At 44.0% G+C, this 23769-nt stretch overlaps 1 protein-coding gene across 4 annotated transcripts in view; it reads right to left on the bottom strand.

Annotated features, from left to right (window-relative positions):
* The window catches only part of REV1 (REV1 DNA directed polymerase), a 339104-nt gene that overhangs the window by 285921 nt on the left and 29414 nt on the right, over nt 1–23769 (bottom strand). For 3 of the 4 annotated variants that reach the window (XM_030201416.1, XM_030201418.1, XM_030201419.1), the window contains exons 1-2: nt 21967–22056; nt 842–912 (exon numbers count right to left, since the gene is read on the bottom strand). In XM_030201416.1, the coding sequence (XP_030057276.1) occupies nt 842–898 (57 nt within the window). In that variant the 5' untranslated portion in view covers nt 899–912; nt 21967–22056. Of the gene's footprint in view, nt 1–841; nt 913–21966; nt 22057–23769 lie in introns of those variants that run through there. The other variant, XM_030201417.1, reaches the window with a different exon arrangement.

The following is a 23769-nucleotide window of genomic DNA, read 5'->3' on the forward strand; positions in this document are numbered from 1 at the left end:
ACTGTTGCCTGGAGTGTTCCCTACACTCAGTCTATACTCCACTGGGAACCTGGTCCTGAAGCCTTCCCAGGAACAGCCTATTTCTAGCTACTGCACTAGGCCTCATATCTACAGAAAGATAAATATTGAGGCGCTGAAGGCAGCACCAGCCCCTTATGAGGGGACTAAAGTCAGCTCTGAGTTTTTTTTCCACCTTTTGGCATTAAGATATAACCCACTCATCTGGACAGGTCTAGCATGGATACAACACATTTTATTTTTAAAAATTTTATAATCGCTGGCAAGCAGGTTCAGAAAATTAGCCACCAAACTTGCCTTCCCTTTGTTTCTACTACACAGGCTTTCCAGAGCAGTACATATGCTCCATTACAGTTTGCTAAAAAAAAAAAAAAAAATTCAACACAAATATTTGAACAGGCATTACAAAAAAAAAAAAAGTGTATACCTTGTTTACATCAACTGTACATACAAGTGGTAAGACCTTTCCAAACCTGTGGTGAAGGCAAGCTGTAATTCTAAATCTCTATGTTTGGAAGATCATGTTCATTGTGTGTAATGTTATTTATGACAATAAAGTCAATAAAGCAATCAAATCCAAGAAGTGAGAGTTACTATGAGATTCTTTTTACTCAGTATTCACTGAAAAATCCCCCGATTAATCATGCCCACACAACTATTATTTTATCTAAAATATTCTGAATATTTTAAGTTTTTCAGGCAGGTAGCATATGAAAAAGAAGTATAGAAAAGAACATAAAACTTAAGTACAATAAAACGTAAGTTATTTTAAACTATATTAGTCATAAAACTGTAGACCACAAAGCTTTGTTTGGAAACATACCCATGCTCCCCAGCCATCTCCTTCGCGAGCCCGTTTTTGCCATCCTCCTCTGTGCATAGTAGAGCCACTTTCTAAAAGAAATCAGAGGATTAGTTACCTGCTATTGTCATTTTAATACCCCTAAATAACACAATTGCTCAACTATGACTCATTATTGTTAAAAGCTGTCAGAACAAGCAAAGTACATTTAATAAATAAAAATAAGTTTCTGTTGTTGATGATGTAGGTTATACCTGTTAAATTTCCTTCCCTTGAGCCCTGCTAGAACACTACAGACGAACAGGCTGAGTCCTACCAAAAGTAGATGGAGGTAAAAATACTGAACTCTTCCAGTGACATTACCAGTATAAGGGCTGGTAGAGTGGACTACTGCCAAAGCAGAACTAGATCAACCTTAACACACCAAATTTGAACCCCGTAGCACATATCAGAAAATCATTACCCCAATATATAAAATATCCAGAGGAGAGCAAAGAGATACCCCAACACTGTAGTCTTCCAAGGCAGGCCCTGGACTGGTCTAGCAGAATTCAAACAAAGGAAATTAATAGATATGAATACATTTCACATTCCCCTATCATCCTGCTAGATCAGTCCAAACCAATAGGATATACAAAAGCAGCACCTTACTGCGAAGGTGGAAGACCCACTGAATCACCCCTGGCAAGAACATCAATTTGCAGTGCTTCACGAAGGAGTGCAGCAAGAACCACACTGCCACCTTGCAAAGGTCTTCTGATCACTCAGACCTTTGCTCAGGAAGTCACCTAGTGGAATGTGATTGCAACCGCAGGCAAACAGTAACAAATTGCTGACAAATGATTGCAGCCTTAAACTACCATGCTATGGAGGATTTGGAAGAAGCCTGCCTTTTGCACTGCCCCTGGAACAATACAAAAAGCCCATCAGAAATATGAAAGGAATTGATATCCTCCAAATAATGCAGCAACACCCTAAGAACATTCAGCCTCTAGAGTTTCTGTGACATCGCCTAGCTCCCCCCACTTCTCAAAGGCTGGGAGAGAAACAATCCAATTCACATAAAAGGGAAATACTACTTTTGGCAAAAATGAAGGCACAGTTTGAAGATAGATGGGATCATCTGAAAAGGACAAGTAAGGATCCCTGCAAGACAGCCTGCAATTCAGACACCCATCTGGCAGAACAAATAGCTACCAGAAAAACTGCCTTCAGGTTGGCCCTCTTCAAAGGCTCAAACAGCAGACACATCAAGACATTGAGAGCCAGGATAAGTACAGCGCACAAGCAGGCTGAACGTGGTTCACCCCAAACAAAAATGCACAATATCCACTTGCGCCACCAGGGAACACCTATGGATCTTACCTTGGAAAAACAAAAAAAAGCCATGCCCTGGTCCTTCAGGAAGCTTAGAAACAAGCCCTGCTCTATGATGTTCTACAAGACCTCCAGAATAGCAGGCACCTCTGCTCACAAGGGGAAAAGCTTGTGCACTGTGCATCAGTGTTCACAGACCCTCCACACTTGAACTTATGCCAAAGACAGACTGTCTTTGGGCCTTGAGCAAAGTAGAAAACAACAAAAGCTAAATAGCCCCTATTCCTCAGATGACACCTCTCAAGGGCCAGGTCGTTACAGTTAGTTTATTAAACTTGCTATACCACTCGGCTTAAAAAATATAAGAACTCAGCAGTGTACAAATCATATTTAAAAAATAAAACAAACAACAACACACACAAGAAAGGAACTCCAATATGTAACAGGAAAGCACACACACCCAGAATCACTAGCACATATATGCACAATCAAAGCCAACTTCCACTATACCTTCATTACTACTGGCTACACCAAGAACCCTCACCAAAAGCAGCAACAAAATAATAAGCCAGAGAGACTAGAGAACCTCCAACACAACAGTGCTTTGCCTCAGGATCCCCAGTCCTGCGTGAGCAGAAGTAGGGGGCCCACCAGCAAACACACCAGATCTGTGTACCAAGGTCGATGGGGTCTGCCCAGAGCCACCAGGATTACAAGAAATGGATGCCTAGCCACCTTCCAGAGAATTCTGATCAAGAACTAGGGTGGAAACACAGAAAGGCTTTGCTGTGGCCAGCGTTGCACCAGCATATCGATCCCTGCCAAGCTGAACTCCTTCTTGTGGCCGAAGAACCAAGCATACTTTCCATTTTCATGCGATGTCGTCAGGTTGAAACAAAGAGGCCCCCAGAGATCCAACAGGAGCTGAAGGCCAACTCACCCAGATCCAGGGCATTCAAGCTGAGGAATTCCACCTGCACATTCTCCACATCTGTGATATGTAGTGCCAAGATTGCCGAGAAATGGACTTTCTGTCTAAATGCAAAGCCAACTGGCTTCCAGTATCACCACTACACTCCATGTCCCTCCTTGCTGGTTGATATAAGCCACTGTCTTGACGTTGACCAACATCACCCAGACTGCTTTTCACCTCTACAGGGAAAGGAAACATCGGACTGCAAAGCGAATGACATTCACTTCCAACTACCTTGCACAATCAGACCCAGACAATGGGCTCCCCAACACTGGAGGCTCATATTGGTGGTCACTACCATCCACTGAAGAGGATCCAAAGGAAACCCCTTGAGTAGATGGTCAGGATTGTCCCACCAACCCAGCCTCCAATAAAGAACCCAGGGAAGCAGGAAGGAGGGAATTATCAAACTCCTGGGACTGAGGGACTCAGTGAGACAGCACCATCGTCTAGAGAACACATATGGGCCCTTGGCTATGGCACCATCTTCAGAGTCGCCGTCGTGGATCTGAAGTCTATAAGTGGTTCCAGGTCCAAGAGCTTCCTTAACATACAGCTCTCTTCTCTGGTACTGCAGTTCAAGCATGAGCTCCACAGGAAAGAACATTGTTCCCATGTTTAGTGTTGAAGTACATACCAAGGTACTCCAGCTCCTGAAGAGGGCATCAGTGGACACTTGGAATAATTTACCTTTGAGCCTAAGCTCTCCAGCAAGTGAATAACCACTGCTGCAGCTACCCTTTCTTTTAATTTATTTATTTAAATTCTGTTTCTTAAACAGCCTTGGAATCACAACATAAACCATAAACAAAAGAACAATGTTAAAAGTAGAGTACAAATAACTCCCTCGCATGCTGGACTCTGATCCACAGGGGGTCAAAGTGATCTCCATGATTGTGTATTTTTCATAACCAAGAAATGTCTAAAACAACCACACCATCACACATACCAGCATTCACACAAACAACCACCCTCCCAACCATACTCCTTCCCTATCATACCAACTCAGTCGTCACATTTATGTATTTAAAAATGTCTAGTCTGCCTACAACTAGGCAGATCACAAGTCAACATGCAGAAAAAAATAAACAGTAAAACAAGCAAAGAATTATACAATATTCAAAATAAAACAGACATCAGTCCCATACATGTTCATGATCTAGTGCAGGGGGTAACGATACGAGGGCCGCTTGATAACAGTGATCATAATATGATCGGTTTTGATATTGGCATTGAAGGAAGTGAAACTAGGAAATCAAGTACGCTAGCGTTTAACTATAGAAAAGGTGATTACGACAAAATGAGAAAAATGGTGAAAAAAAGACTGAAAGGAGCAGCTCGCAGAGAAAAAACTTGCATCAGGCGTGGATGCTGTTTAAAAACACCATCCTGGAGGTTCAGGACAAATATATTCCACGTATTAGAAAAAAGGGAAAAAAGACTAAACGTCAGCCGGCGTGGCTAAACAGTAAGATAAAGGAAATCATTAGAGCCAAAAAACAATCCTTCAGAAAGTGGAGAAGAGAACCAACTGAAAGTAACAGGATAGATCATAAGGAATGCCAAGCCAAATGCAAAGCGGAGATAAGGAGGGCAAAAAAGGACTTTGAGAAGAAATTAGCGTTGGAAGCAAAAATACATAGTAAAAATTTTTTTAGATACATTAAAAGCAGGAAACCGGCCAAAGAGTCGGTTGGGCCGCTGGACGAAAATGGTGTTAAAGGGGCGATCAAGGCGGACAAAGCCGTAGCGGAGAAATTAAATGAATTCTTTGCTTCGGTCTTCACCGAGGAGGATTTGGGGGGGACACCGGTGCCGGAAAGAATATTTGAAGCGGGGGAGTCGGAGAAACTAAACAAATTCTCTGTAACCTTGGAGGATGTAATGGGTCAGTTCAGCAAGCTGAAGAGTAGTAAATCACCGGGACCTGATGGTATTCATCCCAGAGTATTAATAGAACTAAAAAATGAACTTGCGGAGCTACTGTTAGAAATATGCAATCTGTCCCTAAAATCGAGTGTAGTACCGGAAGACTGGAGGGTAGCCAATGTTACTCCGATTTTTAAGAAGGGTTCCAGAGGAGATCCGGGAAATTATAGACCGGTGAGTCTGACGTCGGTGCCGGGCAAGATGGTGGAGGCTATTATTAAGAATAAAATTGCAGAGCATATACAAAAACATGGACTGATGAGACAAAGTCAGCACGGATTTAGTGAAGGGAAGTCTTGCCTCACCAATCTAATGCATTTTTTTGAGGGGGTAAGCAAACATGTGGACAATGGGGAGCCGGTTGATATTGTATATCTGGATTTTCAGAAGGCGTTTGACAAAGTGCCGCACGAAAGACTCCTGAAGAAATTGCAGAGTCATGGAATCTGAGGTAGGGTATTATTATGGATTAAGAACTGGTTGAAAGATAGGAAGCAGAGAGTAGGATTGCGTGGCCAGTATTCTCAGTGGAGGAGGGTAGTTAGTGGGGTCCCGCAGGGGTCTGTGCTGGGTCCGTTGCTTTTTAATGTATTTATAAATGACCTAGAGATGGGAATAACTAGTGAGGTAATTAAATTCGCCGATGACACAAAATTATTCAGGGTCGTCAAGTCGCAGGAGGAATGTGAACGATTACAGGAGGACCTTGCGAGACTGGGAGAATGGGCGTGCAAGTGGCAGATGAAGTTCAATGTTGACAAGTGCAAAGTGATGCATGTGGGTAAGAGGAACCCGAATTATAGCTACGTCTTGCAAGGTTCCGCGTTAGGAGTTACGGATCAAGAAAGGGATCTGGGTGTCGTCGTCGATGATACGCTGAAACCTTCTGCTCAGTGTGCTGCTGCGGCTAGGAAAGCGAATAGAATGTTGGGTGTTATTAGGAAGGGTATGGAGTCCAGGTGTGCGGATGTTATAATGCCGTTGTATCGCTCCATGGTGCGACCGCACCTGGAGTATTGTGCTCAGTACTGGTCTCCGTATCTCAAAAAAGATATAGTAGAATTGGAAAAGGTACAGCGAAGGGCGACGAAAATGATAGTGGGGATGGGACGACTTTCCTATGAAGAGAGGCTGAGAAGGCTAGGGCTTTTCAGCTTGGAGAAGAGACGGCTGAGGGGAGATATGATAGAAGTGTATAAAATAATGAGTGGAATGGATCGGGTGGATGTGAAGCGACTGTTCACGCTATCCAAAAATACTAGGACTAGAGGGCATGAGTTGAAGCTACAGTGTGGTAAATTTAAAACGAATCGGAGAAAATTTTTCTTCACCCAACGTGTAATTAGACTCTGGAATTCGTTGCCGGAGAACGTGGTACGGGCGGTTAGCTTGACGGAGTTTAAAAAGGGGTTAGATAGATTCCTAAAGGACAAGTCCATAGACCGCTATTAAATGGACTTGGAAAAATTCCGCATTTTTAGGTATAACTTGTCTGGAATGTTTTTACGTTTGGGGAGCGTGCCAGGTGCCCTTGACCTGGATTGGCCACTGTCGGTGACAGGATGCTGGGCTAGATGGACCTTTGGTCTTTCCCAGTATGGCACTACTTATGTACTTATGTACTTAAAATATGTCTTCAGTAACTTACTTAATTGGACCTTGCTACTACACAGTCTCAGGTAACCTGTTAATTTGTTCCAAATTTGGGGGCCTGCTATTGAAAATACAGTATTCCGTGTATTAGCATACGCCATAGTTTACAATTTTAACATTAGCCAAGAACTTCACATTTTCAGACCACAAGGATCTAACAGGATGGTATTCCTGAATTACATCTTTTAAGATAATCAAGGAACACAATCAGAGAACAATGCTTGGTGTACCAACCATACCACCTTGTAATGTACTCAAGCGTGGACTAGCAACCAGTGCAAAGAGCGTAAGATTGGAGATACATGCTCAAACCAGGACACACCCACCAACAGTCAAGCAGAAGCACTTTGTATCACCTGCAATGCCTGTATTTTTGATTTTGGCAAATCCAAACATAGAACATTGCACTAAACTTTGTACCACTGACAGAAAATCACATTGTTACATCATGGGCTTCAACTTTGCCAATAAATGAAGCTGAAAAAATGCTGACTTAACCACCTGCAATACTCAATCTTTCATAGACCAATCACCTTGGATCAATCAGTTATTCAGGTATGAATATAGCCAGACCCCGTCTGCAGAGGTGAATTGACACCACTACGCAAGACTGGAAAAAATCTGGGGTGCCATTGCCAGGCTAAAAAGTAGAGCTATGAACTGACAGTGTCTATCCAAGATGTATAAATTAAAAAAGCACTTGCAAGGTAAGATACTCGCTCAGCCTGACCAAAGCTATCACCGACCATAAGGAACCATGGGGCTCAGAGGGAGGTGAGCATCTTTAGATCCAAAATAGATCTTTTGCAGCCATCTTTCTTTGGAATTATGAATTAGAATAGCATCCCCACCCTTCCTCCTAGTGAGGAACTAGCTCCACAGACACCAGCTGAAGCAAACACTCAAGGACAACAACTACTGTCTCTCTTTTGAAGGGAGCACATCAGGAGGATACCATAAAGGTATCTGAAATGGGTTCAGCAAGCTCCAAGGCATACACCACCTCCAGGGTTCACTGATCAGAGGTGATAAGGATACAGTCATCATATAACAGGCAGCGCCTGCTGCCTCATTGCACCTCTGTGGAGATCCGCTGACCCTCACTGGGGGACAGGGGGTTCTTTCTAGGCACCACAGAGGATGTGGCTCAAGAATCTCTTGCCTCTGAGAACCATGAAAAGGCTAACCCTTAAAGCCCTTTGACAACACCAGGAGGAGGCCCAGGGACAGCAGAAGCAGCTCCCTTCCTTCAACTGAGCCTACCCTCAGAGGAGCAAGGTGCAGCTTATGGGTAGTCCTCCAGAAGCCACTGGAGCCTGGCCTCTCCCAGGTCCTTCATTAATTTATCTGTCTTTACCACACAGTAAACAATCACAAAAGGGCAGCTTACCTAAACAGGCCTTCAAGGCCGCAACGGCCACCATACACCGCAGCCAGAGCCATCTACGAACCACTACTACTGATGCCACTGAATAAGGGCAGATGCAGACGATGTCATAGACTATGCTCAACAGGAAGGCTGCCCTTAAGTACGCCACCTCTAGGAACTCCGGCAAGTGCTAAGCCCAGTGCAGATGGATGAATGACACATAGCTCCCAAGCACTGAAGTCTGGATCCAATGGCTGAGGAGGCAAAGGCATGCTTAAGGAGCTGCTCCAACTTCCTGTTGTGGGCATCCCTCTGCAAAGAGTCTTGGCTGACCAGGATCATCATGTATTTGGTCACTACCATGTCCAGCACATCTACCTTAGAGAACCGGAACAATCTGTCCAGTTCCTCACTTGTATGGGAATGGGTACAGCCTGCCCAAGAGCTTAGTGTCTTGGTGCTTCTCATCCAGCCAGGGACCTCCAAGACAGGACTCTATGAAGTAGAAAGGTCTTAGGTGGCCTCCAAAGGGCCCCAAGGACTGGGTCCCCATCTAAGGGTTCTGACTGAGGTGCCACCATAATACGCAGGTCACTGAATCATTGAACCAATAAGCAAACAGCTGGACCACCAGAGAATCCTTTTCCTCCTCCAATAAGATGTCCCCCAACTTAGAGTAGGCAACCTCCCATGTGGAGCTATTGATGTTCTCAAGTCCCCAAGGGTTCCCAACTGGGAATGCAGGCAGGAAGAGGGCCTGGTCTGGGTCTGAATTCCCACTTAGCTACTGATACTTCTAGGTGTTGTGGCTGCTGCCCAGTTAGGTTGGGAAATCCTAAGGTGGGGGGGGGGGATGTTTGACCCTCCATCAGAGTCTGCCTCACACACTGTATTAGGGCCTGCAGACCCTGCCATCTGAAACTGTTAGTGGGGGAGCCCATCCACCCCCATCCCAAGCCCCATCCTCTTCATGCTGCACTGCACTGTGATGGGACAAAGGCAATATAGTTGCCATTCCTATATGGTTTGGGAGACAGATCAGAAATACTGCGATACCCGACTGCCCTCCCCCTCGGTGGCTCTCTGGACCACATCAGGACTGTGATAGGATCAGCTCTGGCATGAAGCCAGCATGACAGCTCTGGCATAACAGTGGGCCAGCTCATACACCCCCAAATCGGGGCCCCAACGTTTACCTTGCTGGGGCATCCTGACCTGCCTGCTGCCTCACTATGTGGCTACAGAATTGCTACTCCCTGCTGTGCAGCTTTAGAGTGTGATTTCTTTTTTTTTTAATGTAATTTTTTTTCTAATAATTTTATTCCCTGAACAAATCTTAAGGGAATAAAGCTGTTTAACTAGTTCAGATTTTTTTTTTTTTTGCTGAAGGTAAGCATAGTGCCCGTGGAAGGAGAGACTCCTTCGTGGTCAACTAGGGTAAGGACCATGGCTCGAACCTCAGAAGCTACACCAGCCCAAGGATTTGATCTCAGAAGGTGCAGGCCACAGACTGTGCCCCAGGGAGTCAGGCCTGAACAAGAGAAACATGCTGCACCAGACTGACCTACACCATCTGTCGGAGGTAGAGAAATACTAAAGGATTCCAGGCTGTACCAGCCCCTATACCGATGATGTCACTGGAAGAGTTCAATCTCTACCTCCATCTGCTGGTAGGGGGGGGCACAACCCACTGGTTTGGACTGATCTAGCAGGATAAGAAAAGATTTAGGGAATCTTTTATCAAGCCGCACTAGTGGCTCCCAGTGCAGCAATGCCAGACAAGTCCATTGACTCTATCGGCATTGCTGCACGGGAACCGCTAGCACAGCTTGATAAGAGGCCCTTATTTAGCTGCTAAATTTAAAAAAAAAGAAGAGCAAAACCAATATTTTGTAACTAAGCAGTACTTTTATATAATTCACACTGCACTGTAAAACGCAGCATTTTTCATACAATTTTGAATAACTATTAAACCTGTTAAGACTAAGGGCCCCGACTACTAAACTACACTGTAGGCAAGCTAGCATTATTAGCGCATGATAAAATTTAGCAAGCGCTAAAGCTAGAGACACCCATATGAGTGTCTCCAGCTTTAGCATGTGCTAAAAACACTAGCACACCGTAGTAAATAGGGCCCCAAATATTAAGTCACATATTGCCTAAGAATTAAAAATTTGAAAACAAAATTGAATTATTTCAGCTATAGATATGAGATATGCAGAAATTCATTTACAACTTTATTTTTTAAGAGTATTTTCCTGAAATACATCTTCACAACTAGGCATGCAATACAGGTTAAACAAGAATGAACAACTGTAATTTGCAATAAATGTTTGTGATTTAGATACCTACTACAGAAGGGAATAGCTCTTTAAAACATGATACCTTTTCAAACTTTCCTCAAGGGCATGAAGTATTATTTCAAATGTATTAAGTCCCCACTGCATCATGAAATGCAGGTTCAGGTTTCTTGACATCATCACCCAAATTAATTGCTGCAGTAGATGTTTACTATCCAGTCTCTACGGAACCAATGATTGTCGACAACAGGTAATGTGTGCACTATGAAGTCATGTCAGAAAAACAAGCTCAGTTTCTGTACAATGGCTCATTTTCACTGTCCCTTTAGCCCCTCATTGACAATTACAACTTATGCTAGAAAAGCAAAGCGAGTTGTTTACTGGTAACATGTGTTCTCTGTAGACAGCAGGATTATTCAGGCACACAAATGGGCAACACCATAAAACAGCATTAAGTCAAACTATCCCAGAGCTCAGAATTACTGTAACATTCTAGAATGCATAGACCTCCCTGCCCACGGCAATCTCCTCAGTTACCCTCGGTAATACAGAGTGTCAACGTACACAAGATGAGCCATAATATAATACAAAAAAGAAGCATAGATCTGTTCAAAACACTTGAGCTTCCAACAAGAACATAACATGGCTGTAGACCAGAATAATAAACCTTACTTCTCCAATAAATCACAACCAAATAACTCTGGCTATAACTCTGTGTAGCCTTTTTGAGTTTTAAACATTCACTTCATGCAACGCCATCTTACAGCATTCCATAAGACTTGACAAATTGGTAACTTCCAGATAACACAACATAACCCCTGACAATATTAAACTTATCGAGTTCCGGTGAAACCTCTAATCATCCCCCCCACCGGGTCTGAAAAGCCCAGGATAATGGATCACCCGATTTACATGAAAAGCAGATACCACTTTCTGCACAAATGAAAGGGTCCCTGCAATTCGGAGATCCATCTGACTGAAGAAATTACTACTACAAAACGGCCTTAAGGGTGACATCCTTTACGGAGGCTCTCTCTTCAAAGGCTCAAATTAAATTTTTTTTTAGATTGTGAAATGTTAACCTTATTGCTATCATTGACCACTTGAGCAACTTTTTTTGTCCAATATATCATTTGGATTTGGCATATGATTTTATATTTTTGTATGGCATATTATAAAGTTTTATGTTTATATAGTCTGATGTATGTATACACATTTATTTTTATCAGTGTTTTAATTTAATATTGTATGTATCAATTTTTAGACCCCTGAAAAAGGTTTTTATGCCAAAACACAGTCACATGTCGGGTCTTTTCAACTTTCTCAATAAATACATCTTGTGAGCTTCACAGCGTACACGTGCTCTTTGTCGCTCACTTGCATTCTCTATTCCATCGTTAAACAGTCAGACAGTCAGCCGGTCGAGCATGCACAGAACAGCCAAGCGTTATGCTGGCTGCTCTGTGCATGCCAAGGACGTCCTTCACTATAAAAAAAACTCCCTCTAAAAAGGCGCTCTTTTTACAGGCTACAGTTTATTTATTTATTGTTCACTTATATCCCACATTTTCCCACTCATGCAGGCACAATGTGGCTTACAAACATTAAATAAAATACAGAATAGGAAAACTTAGAAGAATATACAAGGAGTATGCAGGTGGAGAAGCATCTAACAGGGCGAACTAGCAGGGTAGGAGCCAGGGAGGGTACATCAAGCAGCGGTATAAAGTGAGGAGTAGGTCTTGGCAAAGAAGTAGGTCTTCAACAACTCCTTGAAGAGGGCGTGGTCCGCTTGAGTTTTAAGGTGTTGCGGGAGATAATTCCAGTGCTTAGGACTCCAATAGCGGAAAGATGAGGCGAAGATCCTCTTGTACTTGACACCCTTACAGTTTGGGAAGTGAAGGTGGAGGAAGGAACGAGCAGCAGGGTTGGCATTCCTGGGCGGGAGGTCGATCAAGGGGTGCATATACTCCGGGGCAAACCCATAGATAATTTTATGGGTCAAGGAGCAGAGTTTAAAGGCAATGCGCTCCTGAACAGGCAGCCAGTGTAATTTGAACCGTAAGGGTTCGGCATGCGCAAAGCGTTGCTCTCTCAGGATGAGTCTCGCAGCAGTGTTCTGAACTGTTTGGAACTTTTTCAACAGAGAGGCCTGGCAGCCCGCGTAAATTCCGCTGCAATAGTCCAAGTGGGAGAGGACAAGCCAGTGGACAAGTGTGCGGAACAAATCTCTAGAAAGGAAATATCTGATACGCCGAAGCCTCCACATGGCGTGAAACATTTTTTTTTGGTGACCAAGTGCACATGATTGTCCAGTTGGAGGTGTGTGTCCAGTTGCACTCCTAAAAGCCGCAGGCTTGTGGCAATTGGAAGTTCAGAGGCAAGAGAATAAAAACTAACCTGACGATACGGAGGAGCCTTGCAGCCCAGAAAATCGGGACGTGAGAGGACACAAATCAAAACTTTTTGGACGTCCCTCCCTCTAGGTCTCTCTCAGCCAATCACAGCGCGTTTAGCTGATACTGGTAACAGCTAAAAGCTCTGGGATTGGCTGAGAGAGACCTGGAGCTGATCAGTTATGCTATTACTTACTTGTTCTGGAGTGCTGTATTTTGTTATGCTGTTTTGATAAATGTTCAATAAAGACTTCATATAATTTAAGAAAGTGGAAAAAAAATCCAAGTGCTCGTCCTTTTTTTTTTTTTTTTTTTAACAAAACTATTAGTGGAATTTGAACCCGCCACCTCTGGATTACAAGACCGCTGCTCTAACCACTCGGCCACAACTGTGCTTACTTGAATGTCCCTCCCTTACTTCCAGGTCTCTCAACTGAGTGAAGCACGGCCAAAAAGGACGTTTTTATTATTGCAGGGGGGTGGGGGGAGGCCGCCCAAAATGGACTGTTTTTTTTTAAGTGAAGCTTTATTAAAAAAAAATCAAACAGGCTCCGATGCTGCAGGCTCTTTTTTGGACATTCAACCCCGCAATAATAAAAACGTCCTTTTTGACCGTGCTTTACTCAGCTGAGAGACCTGGAAGTCTCTGAGCCACTCACAGCGTGTTTAGCTCAGCTAAACGTGCTGTGATTGGCCGTGCTTCACCCAGCTGAGAGACCTGGAAGTAAGGGAGGGACATCCAAGTAAGTACAGTTGTGGCCGAGTGGTTACAGTAGCGGTCTTGTAATCCAGAGGTGGCGGGTTCAAATTCCACTATTAGTTTTGTAAAAAAAAAAAAAAAAAAAAAAAGGACGAGCACTTGGATTTTTTTTCCACTTTCTTAAATTATATGAAGTCTTTATTGAACATTTATCAAAACAGCATCGGAGCCTGTTTGATTTTTTTTTTTTTTTAATATAGTGAAGAACGTCCATAATGGACGCTCCTGATGAGCACTTGGCTGTTTTTGCCCCCCCCATTTTTTTTTTTACATTTTAATAATTTTTCCAATCCCTCACAGCCCCAACGAGAGGTACAGACCTCTCGTTAGATTTTCCAGTGTTAAGGCAATCGGAAAAGTTTAGTGCATCTCATTACAATAGGGTTTCTACACGATTTGCTCATCTGCATTCCATTTTCGTTAGCTGCTACCGTCGTTGGAAAAAAGTGTTTAGTGCATGCTTGGGTTTACTACTTGCTCGTTAAGGGCTCGTTAAGTTTAGTGCATCTGGCCCTGAATCTATTCAAGAAACCTAGACTACCACAACTTGTCATTTCGTCCTTTAGATTGTAAGCTCCTTTCAGCAGGGACTGCCCTCTTTTATTAAATTGTACAGCGCTGCGTAACCCTAGTAGCGCTATAGAAATGTCAAGTAGTAGTAGTAGTGAATCTGGAGAGAGACAATAAGAGCCCTGGCCAGCTAGCCCCAGATCAGTATTGTCATAACAAAGCAAAAGAAGAGAAAGACCAGCAAAAAGAAAAAACATTCTAAGCATCTGTGAAGCCTGAGCAGCCACCAGCACCATATTAACCATGAATTAGTGCCTGTTTCTACACATGCCCTTGAAGAAAGGCAAACATGCTTGGAGCATATAGTGTGGTATTAATTGTGTGGGGGTTTTTTTTTTTGTTTTTGTTTTTTAAGAACAATGCAACAGCAAACCAACAACGCAGCTCATTAAAAAAAAAAAAAAAGGAAAGAAACTTCTATCTGTCGAATATCACAAGGGAGGGATCTGGGCCGGTCCGGAGGGACTGAAGGAAAGCAAATTAGCAGGTAAAAACTAATTTCTCCTTCTTTAGTGTCCCTCTGGACCAGCCCAGAACGTGACTGATGGGAAGTAACAAAGCAGTAAACTCAAGGGAGGGACCATAACAGGCCATTCAGAAGAACGTTCACACCAAAAACCGCGTCTTGTCAACTCTGTAATGCTTGGAAAAGGAATGCAATGACGACCAATCCGCCACTCTACAAATTTCCAAAGGAGGCACCAGCGACAGTTCAGCCCACGATGACGCCCGACCTCTAGTAGAATGTGCTTTGACTCCTTGAGGAATCGAAGCTGATTGGAAGCAACCATTTCTTTAAGACACCAAGAAATGGTGGCCTTAGAAGACGCGAGCCCTTTACAAGCCCCTCCAGTTATCAGAAAGAGACAATTCGTCCAACAGAATTCCTCCTTAATCTTCACACAGTGCTTCAGGACCCTCCTGACATCGAGACACTTCAACCAACGCTGCTCCTCCAACCCAGAGGAAGAGAATGGGCAACACCACTGACTGAGATAAATGAAACCTAGATAAGACTTTAAGCAGAAAGGAAGGAACTGGGCACAACACTACCCGATCCTTTGCAAATTCTAAGAACGGAGACCGACAAGAAAGGGCTTGTAACTCCAACACCCTTCTAGCCGAGGCAATAGCCACCAGAATACTGCCTTGAGAGTCAAATCCTTTAAAATACAGGGCACTAAAGGCTCAAAGGGAGACTTAGTGAGTACGGAAAGAACTAAGTTAAGGTTCCAGAGTGGAAATATAGCTTGAACAGGAGGACGTAGCAGGCCTGCCTCACATAAGAATCGAGAAATATCTGGATGAGAAACTAGAGCTTTACCCTGAATGTGTCCCCGAAAACAAGGCAAGCGCCAGGCCTTTTTCAAAGCTACGCTGAAAAAAGTCCAAGATCTGTGCCACTGACGCTTGAAAAGGAGAGATAGCCCAATCAGCACACCACTCCTCGAAAACCCTCCAAGTTCTGACATAATTGAAATGAAACTACGTCGCAACCGCAGCGTGAAAATCATGCATGCCAAATAACCTCTCTTCATCAACCGCACCCGCTCACGAGTGAAGCCATAAGACAAAAATCGAGCTGGGTCGGGATGTGTAACCAGACCCTGAACCAGAAGCCCGAGAGCCTCCGGAAATCTGAGAGGGGAATGACGAGAAGGTGCAGGAGGCTGGCATATCAAGGCCTTTGAGGCCAATCCAGCATCACTAGGATCACCTGACTCCCGTGTGCTTCGATCCTCTGAACTAGCCACCCTAATAAGGGCCACGGAGGAAATGCATAAAGGAGCCCTTCCGGCCAAGGCTGAAGAAGGGCATCCACTCCCTGCACCTTGGGATGTTTTCGGCGACTGAAGAATTGAGGCACCTTCGCGTTCAGAGAGGAGGCAAAGAAATCCATGACCAGAAGCCCCCAGTAATGCATGACTGCTTGAAAACCTCCTTCACTGAGAGCCCACTCCCCGGGATCCAGTGTTGCGACTGAGAAAGTTTGCCTGAACATTCTTCGCCCCCGCTACGTGAGACGCTGTAAGAGCCACTAGATGTAGTTCCGCCCAACTCATAAGCTGTGCGGTTTCGAGTTACAACAGATGACTCCTTATCCCGCCTTGACCACTGACATAGGCGACTGCCATGGCGTTGTCTGACATGATGCGAACCGACGAGCTCGCCAAAAGAAGAAGAAATGCTACTAGTGACAGGCAAATCACCTGGTTTCCAAGAGGTTGATTGTGCAGGATGTCTCCTACTGTGACCAAAGACCCTGTACATATTGCCCCTGACAATGCACCCCCCCCCTTGAGACTGTCGTTCGTTGTGACTACTATCCACTGTGGAGGATCCAGAAGCATCCATCTGGAAGGTGGGCCGTCCAAAGCCACCAGCGGAGGCTGTCGCGCTCCTGAGCTGATACTGTCAGTTTTCTCTGCAAAGGATCCCTCTGCAGAGACCACCTGGAGAGAAGGGATTTCTGAAGAGGTCTCATGTGTGCTCTGGCCTAAAGGACTGCCTCTATTGTCGCCACCATGGAACCTAGACCTGAAGATAAATCTCTCGCACACGGCGCAGATGATTGAAGAAACTGTCTGATTTGTGCCTGTAATCTGAGAATTCGAGGCTGGGGAAGACTCACCCCTGACGAGTGTCAAAGCACACCCTCAGGTAATCCAACAACTGGGATGGCTAAAGGTGACTCTTCTGTGCGTTGACCACCCATCCCATTGTAGGAACTGAACCACACAATCCATGACCTGCAGACTCTTCAGATATGACTTTGCTTTGATCAGCCAATCGTCCAAGTAGGGATGTACTAAAATCCCCTCCTTCATGAGGGCCACTGCCACTACCACCATTATCTTTGAAAATGTGGGGTTGTAGCCAGGCCAAAAGGCAGTGCCCGAAATTGAAAATGCTTACCCGACACTGCAAAGCGCAGAAAACATTGATGCAAGGGCCAAACAGGGATGTGCAGGTAAGCCTCTGTTAAGTCTAGAGAGGTTAAAAACTCTATGGTTTGCACTGCCACTATGACCGAACGAAGAGTTTCTATACGAAAAGAGGACACCGAGAGCTCGAATGACCGCTTTGAGATCTAGAACTGGTCTGAAAGAACCCTCTTTCTTCGGGATAACAAATTAAATGTAATGCCGGCCCTGTCTGATTTCCGATAGAGGGACTAAACAAATTGCCTGAAGGCCTATCAGCCTTTTTAGAGTGTCCCTAACCACATTCGCCTTGAGACGAGACCGACAGGGAGACTCCAGGAAAGCATCTGGAAGAGGCTGCGCAAATTCGAAGGAATACCGGTCTGAATAACCTCTAACACCCACCGGCTGGAGGTAATCTGGGCCCACCTCTGATAAAACTGTATTAACTGAGCTCCCACAGGAATCAGAGACTGGGCATGGAAGCCTTCATTGCACAGGATGAGTGGTGGACTGGAACGGGGTTCTCCCATCTCTACCTCTCCTTCAAGCTCCACAAAAGGACTGATTCCTCTGAAAAAAACGGGACCTCTGAGCCAGAACCGATCTACCCAGCCTAAAACGGCGAAAATCATGTCCTCGACCACGCCCTGAGAACAGAACGCAACCTGACATCTTAGGCTGGTCCTCAGAAAGACGCAGCGCCTTAGTATCTCCTACACTACAAACCAATTTATTCAACTCTTCATCAAATAACAGAGAACCCCAAAAGGGAATCCTACTGAGCTTAGACTTAGATGCCGCATCCACTGACCAACCTCGTATCCAAAGGGACCTACAAGCAGCTACATCCAAGGCCATAGCCTTAGAGGAGGCTCTTAACAGATCATATAAAGTATCCACCCAAAAGGCCAATCCCATCTCTATTTTAGCCACTTGTGTCAATCAAAGACAAATCATCTGAAGTTCTATCCAGGACCCTTTTAGACCAGCTGAAGCAAGCTCTAGCCACCAGGGAACCACATATAGCTGCCTGGACTGCCAGAGCAGCAACATCAAAACTACTCTTCAACAAAGTTTTCATACGGCAATCCTAGCATCTTTAAGCGCAGTGCCCCCATCTAAGGGAACCGTATTTCTCTTGGTAACCAAAGAGACCACCGCATCAACCACAGGAGGCTTAAGAAGGGTCTTGTCTGCATCAGGCACTGGATAAAGGCGAACCACAGACTTAGCCAGCCTAAAAGATGAATCAGGCACATCCCACTGCGCCTGAATGATGTCTCTGATAACCTGGTGCACAGGAAAAGTCTTACCTGGTCTACCAATGCTCTTTACCAGGAGATCCACCTTACGGACCTCTACAGAAGATGCCTCTTCTTCCTCAAAATGTAAAGTAGATGACACCAAAGAAATTAGCTCCTGTAAATCTTTGTGAAAAAATTCTAACCATAGAGGGATCTTCCCCTGGGAGCAAAGCCTCTGTACCTTCAATGTACCTATCTACCTGCCTAGGGTCTTCTGCAACCTTTTCCTCACCTAAAAATTCTGGCTCGTCCAGAGAAGGCATCTCCTGGTCAGGATCAGAGCCTAGATCTTCCTCCAGATAATAGAACTCACTAGGGCGATTAGCAGAGACCAGCCGCCCTCCAAGGACCTTCTCACAGAGGCAGAGGGGGTTCCCAGTTTGTGTATAAGAAAGGATTTGTACATCTGAAGAATGAACTCTTGAGGAAAACTTCCATCCGACCCTGCTAAAAGAACTGACAAAGTCCCTATAGCTTGCTCCGCTGAAGAAACAGGCAGGGATCCCGGCCGCTCCTCTGATACTGAAAAGGGGGGTAAAATGGCAGTGCTTCCCGCCAAAACTGAAACCGGCATTTTCTCCTTCACCCCAGCCGTATCCTTACTCAAGATCGCCAGCAGGGAAATAGCGACAGAGGGACCTACCTCCGAAGGGCATTCCACTGCTGTGCAATATTTGCTACTTCCACTCGCTTCTCCCAGATCCCGCCGCTGACACACAGTACAGCGGTGGAGTTTCTCTGCCATCTCGGCTAGAAAACAAAAGTTTTTTGTTTGTTTGTTTTTTCCGGCAGCTCTGGGAACAAAACAAAAGAGCCAAAGTCAGCTGCCACGCCAAAAGGGAAGGGAGCTGCCTTGCTTGCACCTCTGCCTCTACTAGACCAGAAAAATAAACTCTCCGTTTGAGGGCTTTTTGGTTTTTTTTTTTTTAAATGTAGTTGCCTCTCCCTTGCCTCAACCACTCTTCCCCTGAAGAGACAGACGCTTTAAATCAAAGTATCACGCTGAACAAAGAAAGGACTTGGGGGAGGGAACCGGTCACCCAGGTGTGACACCCTTGAGGCTCACAGAGACCCCCATGGGCCTCAGCCTACACACGCAGGCAAACACAGAGAAGAGATGCACAGAATAAACAGAAAAGAATAACAGCTCACTACTCGGTGCAACAAAACCACTAGTAAATATTAACTACTAAATATGAAATATTAAAGAAAAAGAAAAAGTTTAAAAAAAGGAGACTAAACGGCTCACCACCTTTCACCTGCTGGAGACTGAAAATACTGGATCTGGGGCTAGCTGGCCAGGGTTCTTATTGGCTCTCTCCAGATTTAGAGTTTTCCATCTCTACCTGCTGGAAGGCATGCACAACCCATCAGTCATATTCTGGACAAGTCTGGAGGGACACTAAGGAAAATCTGAATCATAGTTACCTGATGCTAGGGTCCACCTTGGGGTAAGCACCCAAGAAAATGATCTAGGTGTCATAGATAATACACTGAAGTCTTCTGCTTAGTGTGTGTCAGCGTCCAAAAAAGCAAACAGGATGCTAGGAAGTATTAGGAAAGGGTTGGTGAATAAGATTGAAAATACAATAATGCCTCTGTATTGCTCCATGGTGCGACTTCATCTTCAGTACTGCATTCAGTTCTGGTTGCTATATCTCAAAAAAGATATAGTGGAATTAGAAAAGGTTCAAAGAATGACCACAATGATAAAGGGGATGGAACTCCTCTCATATGAGGAAAGGTTAAAGAGGTTAGGGCTCTTCAGCCTGGAAGAAAAGACGGATGAGGGAAGATATGATTGAGGTGTACAAAATCCTAAGTGATGTAGAACAAGCAGAATTAATTTTTTTACTCGTTCCAAAAGTACAAAGACTAGGTGCCGCTCAATGAAATTACATGGAAATACTTACAAATAGGAGTAAATATTTTTTCACTCAACGAATAGTTAAGCTCTGGAACTCTTTGCCGGAGGATGTAGTAACAACAGTTGGCATATCTGGGTTTAAAAAAAGGTTTGAACAAATTCCTGGAGGAAAAGTACATAGTCTGCTATTGAGACAGACACGGGGAATCTATTGATTGCCCTGGGATTGGTAGCATGGAATATTGCCACTATTTGGGTTTCTGCCAGGTACTTGTGACCTGGCAGACACTGTTGGAAACAGGATACTGGGCTAGGTGGACTATTGATCTGACCCAGTATGCCTATTCTTATGTTCTTATGTAAGTATGCATTCAGCATATACATGCAAGTTACCATTGGGAAAGAAAACTGGAGCTTTCACTCATGATAGACACAGAACTGTCTCCTGCTGGGAGGAAGGATGAACAGAAGACACTGAGAAGAATGAAAAAAGAGATACTGGGGGAAGGGGGGGAGGCTGGACACTAAAATAAGAGGGAAGAGGAAAGAAGGTGTGGGAGAAAGTAAAAACACTGGAGTGAAGGGAAAGAAGAGAGTAAACACTGGTGAGATGGGAGAAATGTGGAAAACGAGGAGCGCTGAAAAGAAAAAAAAAAGTAGAAAGGGAGATACTGAAAATGTCACCATTCTAGCCTCATCAATAATTTAGAAAAGTTATGTAGCTCTTCACATTAGAGAATGACACGGTCCCCACGGGTTCTGTCTCCATCCCCACCCCACCCCCGCAGGTTCTGTCTCCATTCCTGCCCCATCCCCCAGATTCTGTCCCCGTCCTGCCCCCGTGGGCTCTGTCCTCATCTATAGAAGCCTTGAACACTTACGATTTTATATTTAAATCTTTTTATTAAAATATAAAAAGGAACAATATGCTGTGCAACTGTTGTGTATAACTTACAAATAGAAAACAATAACAATGAGCAGCTTTAACAACCCTCCTTCCCATCACCACCCTCTACTCTTCCAACTAGAAAATGACATGGGGACAAAGTTTGTCCCTGTGGGCTCTGTCCCTATCCCTGCGCCCTGTCCCCGTGTCATTCTCTACTTCACATACAAAAAAAAAAAAAGTTTGGAAACCTCTGCTTTAGGATTTCAAAAACAAAGTGATATTTACCCTGGAAAATTATTTTTCCACATAATTGTCTTTTGTTTTTCTTCATGTTAAAATAAACTTAATAATTTATGGCGAATAATCAAACTGAAAAAATGTAGTCTCAAAATCATACATCTGTCTGGATGAATTATTTTCTTTTCAGCAAACCAAAACAAAGCTGAAGTTCGAGCCCGGGGCTGGCAGTGGGGTTGCTTGGCAACCAGTTCAAAGGCTGATTATATTTCTTTTTAAACACAGAGAAAAAGAAAGCGGAGATATAACGTTCTTTGGAAGAGGATAGCCCAACTACATATACAGCCAAAAAGGGGCAGTGACCTATAGCGTTCGCTCCCCCCATCCTAGACCAAACACAGAGCTGAACTCCTTCATACCCAAAGCCTCCAGTGCGCTGCAAAAGCCGCAGAATATGTCAAAAGTCACATACTGCCGATAAACATCGAGCACCCCTCTTTTCATCAATCCAAGGAACCAGTGCCCTACCTCCCCTCCACCGCGGTCCAACATCTCTCCCTACCCTGCGCCCTATCTGCTGTCCATCATGCCCCGCACCTGCAATCCGCCAGCTCTCCCTCATTCTCAAACCCCGTACCCGCTTCCCTCATCCTACCTTCAAACTTGTCTGTGAGCCCGCCAGCACTGACTCACATAGATTGACTACGTCTGTCCCAGACCCGGAACCTTCACTCTGTCCACCACCACCGCCTCCCTCATCCAGCCCCACCGGAAGTAGGAACTTGCGTTGGGGGGGGGGGGGGGGAGGGAGGAAACATAACAAGCAAGTTAGATTGAAAGTTTAACAAGTAGGTTGGATGAACAGGAGACGAAGTGAACCCAAGGAGGTTTAGTAAACAGGAGTGGAAGTGGGTCTATCTAATCCATTGTAAGAGGTGAAGCCAGTAGAAGCTTGCTTGCGGTTTTAGTACACCCAAAACAATAGCACACGCTAGTGAATGAAAACAATCGCACAAGATTATTGGAAATAAGGGACTGCCTATGCGTGCTCCGTAACAAGTTTAAAGCGGATAGGCAGTGCCTTAAAAGGTTGAGGACAAAAGTTTTGTTTTGTTTTTTTTTACTTATTGAACAGCTTTTTAATTTATTTGAAAGTTTCCTACGCCTAGCTATAAATAATCATGAAATAAAATTTGAAGATCACTAAAACAGCTTCAAAAATTGTTGTAGCTGGTAGCAAAAGCAGTTATAAACTCTGTTCTTAAGAACATATGAGTAGCCATACTGGGTCAGACCAATGGTCCATCTAGCACAGTATTCTGTTTTCCAAACAGTGGCCAAGCCAGGTCACAACAAGCACCTGGCACAAACCCAAATCGTGGCAACACTACCTACTGCAAATCCCAGGGCAAGCAGTTGCTTCCCATGTCTGTCTCAATAGACTATGGACTTTTCCTTTAGGAATTTGTCCAAACCTTTTTTAAACCTAGCTAACCGCTGTTACCACCTCCTCCGGAAAAGAGTTCCAGAGCTTACCTATTCGTTGAGTACAAAATATTTCCTCCTATTTGTTTTTAAAGTATTTCCATGTAACTTCCTCGAGTATCATCTAGTCTTTGTACTTTTGGAACAAGTAAAAAATCGATTTGCTTCTACTTGTTCTGCACCAGTCAGGATTCCGTAGACCTCAATCATATCTCCCCTCATCTGTCTCTTTTCCAAGCTGAAGAGCCATAATCTCTTTAGCCTTTCCTCATACAAGAGGAGTTCCATCCCCGTTATCATTTTAGTCACTCTTCTTTGAACCTTTTCTAATTCCACTGTAGCTTGTGCTCATTTTTCAATACTGTTCTACACAATACAGATGGCCAAATTTCAGTGAGGCTATCCTGTTTCCTAACTGGTTCAGCTTAACTGTTATTTTTTTTTTGTTACATTTGTACCCTGCGCTTTCCCACTCATGGCAGGCTCAATTGTAATCTGTCTTGGAAAGCCTGGCATTATAAAGATGGTGGAATATATTGAAATTAAATTAAGTAAAATTACATTCTCCTTTCATTGGAGAACATGGAATCACATCTTCATCTGGTTTGTAGAAGTTTACTTTTAGATACACAAATGGATTATTCTGTTTTTGAACATGTTTTAGGGACAAGTGGTTTTATAATTCAAAATAAAAATAAATATTTTGTTTCATGCAGATTTCTTTTGTTTAAACATAACGAAATGGGCTATAAGCCCCTAATGCAGGCTATGACTTATACTGTGCCAAAACTGAAAAAAACAGTGAGACAGAATAACAAAATTAACATCCACAATTTATTTTTTATGTTTTAATCATTTATATTAAAAGCATAACATGTTGGTTGATAAGCTTAATACAGAAGAAAATAAAAACAACAGTAAATCATCCACCATGGCACAATAAAAACTTTTACAGAGAGCATACCCCAAGAAC

This window comes from Microcaecilia unicolor, chromosome 4, assembly GCF_901765095.1.
Source record: "Microcaecilia unicolor chromosome 4, aMicUni1.1, whole genome shotgun sequence".
NCBI lineage: Eukaryota > Metazoa > Chordata > Amphibia > Gymnophiona > Siphonopidae > Microcaecilia > Microcaecilia unicolor.